At 30.1% G+C, this 1,715-nt stretch overlaps 1 protein-coding gene across 1 annotated transcript in view; it reads left to right on the top strand.

Moving 5' to 3' along the window:
* Positions 1-1,035, top strand: part of LOC106880792 (SCO-spondin) — a 16,331-nt gene extending 15,296 nt beyond the window's left edge. The window contains exon 7 of the mRNA XM_014930908.2: positions 718-1,035. Coding sequence (XP_014786394.2) covers positions 718-740 — 23 coding nt within the window. The 3' untranslated portion in view covers positions 741-1,035. The remainder of the gene's footprint in view (positions 1-717) is intronic.
* The last annotated feature ends 680 nt before the right edge of the window (positions 1,036-1,715 follow it).

The following is a 1,715-nucleotide window of genomic DNA, read 5'->3' as shown; positions in this document are numbered from 1 at the left end:
CCCCAAAAATTTCGGGCCTTCTGTCTAGAGTAGAAAAGACTAGTACTATTATTATTACCATAGGCACATGGTCAGAAATTTTTGAAGGGTGGGGAGAGCTAGACGATTACATTAACCCCAGTGCTCAACTGGTATTTATATTTTATTAATCCTGACTGAAAGAAAGCCAAAGTCACCCTCGGCGGAATTTGAGCTCAGAACGTAAAGACGGACGAAATGCCACTAAGCATTTCTTCCTTTTTTTTTTTGTATTCTGCATTAAATGTTAATACTCTACGTAACTATTGTTTTATTTTCCTACGGGTGTATGCTATACATTTAATGCACTAAATTAACCCTTGATTTGCTAGCAAGAATTCACAACAGATACTTTAACACTACTAAACTGTTAAATATGTTAACACGAACTTAACAAGTAATCATTTTATCTACCACCCTTTTTCTACCTGGTTCAAATGAAATCAAAAATTGATCATAAAAAATGTGAATACAAAACGTGAGCGGTCGAGGGACGTTCTGCCGTAGCTGCCAAGCGACTGATTCTTATTACAGATATAACCTTTTATTTATCGTTCATATATATATCAACATTTTTTTAAAATATTATTTTTCAACTAAAATGTTCATTCCCTTTCATTAATTATTATCTTATTACATATCAAAAATATAATTCTTTATTTCATTTTTTTATCATTTATCTTCTTTTTTCTTTTTCAGAAATTTCTCAAACTGTGGGCTAAATACATCCATTCCAATTTTTTTTCTCTTCCTAGTTATTATGATTGTCGTCATACAAAATAGCATAATATTAAAAATAATAAATATAAAAATAAAATATAAAATATAATTTAATTTGATTTAGCGTAAATAAATAATGCCAAATGGTGAACGTCGAAGAGTTAGAGATTGTACTAACGCGAAAGTACGATACCAAAATTTTTCACTTCACTTTAAATCGTGCATTGTATTTTTAAAACAAACATAGAAGATAATAACACAACCAAAATTCTGAATAAAAACATGCAATGAAAAAAACTTCGGTTTTGATTTTTAATGATTTTTTTTTAAATTACTCTTTTACACTTTTACTTGTTTCAGTTATTAGACTGCTGCCATGCCGAGGCACCTCCTTGAAGGGTTTTAGTTCATCTTATCGACTCCAATATTGATTTTGGAGGTATTTGAAGATTTTCAGCACCTATTTTAGTAAAACCTAATTGTCGCATTGTTAGATTGCACAACAGAAGAAAAGCAGTTTTCTCGAGCGTTGTTAACATAGAGACAGACATACACACACGCGCGCGCGCGCGCATATATATATACATGTGTGTGTGTGTATATCTCAAATATATATCCCAGTAGAAAACAAAGCAGAAATTTCGCGGTTGATACCTAACGTTTATTATCTTTATTATTATTTTTTTCTCTAGCTTTTTCGACGGATAGAAACGTCATTTATATAATCATGTAATTAATATATTTTATCAGTGAATTTAAATGCGATAGATAAAATTTATCATCGGAAAAAAAGTTGAAATATGAAAATAAAAATAGTGTTGGTATTTTAAATTTGACATAACGGGACAAAGAGAAAATAAGAACGAAAACGACAGAAAGAAAAGATCTATAAGTACACATAGGAAAACAAAATATACATAGAGAGAGAGAAGTGAATAGGCACATAAACATGTGAATGTTAACGTAGACATTATATA

Source organism: Octopus bimaculoides, chromosome 10 (assembly GCF_001194135.2).
Source record: "Octopus bimaculoides isolate UCB-OBI-ISO-001 chromosome 10, ASM119413v2, whole genome shotgun sequence".
Classification (NCBI taxonomy): domain Eukaryota; kingdom Metazoa; phylum Mollusca; class Cephalopoda; order Octopoda; family Octopodidae; genus Octopus; species Octopus bimaculoides.
Note: the sequence above shows the minus strand (reverse complement) of the source record. Positions and strands in the feature narration are given on the sequence as shown.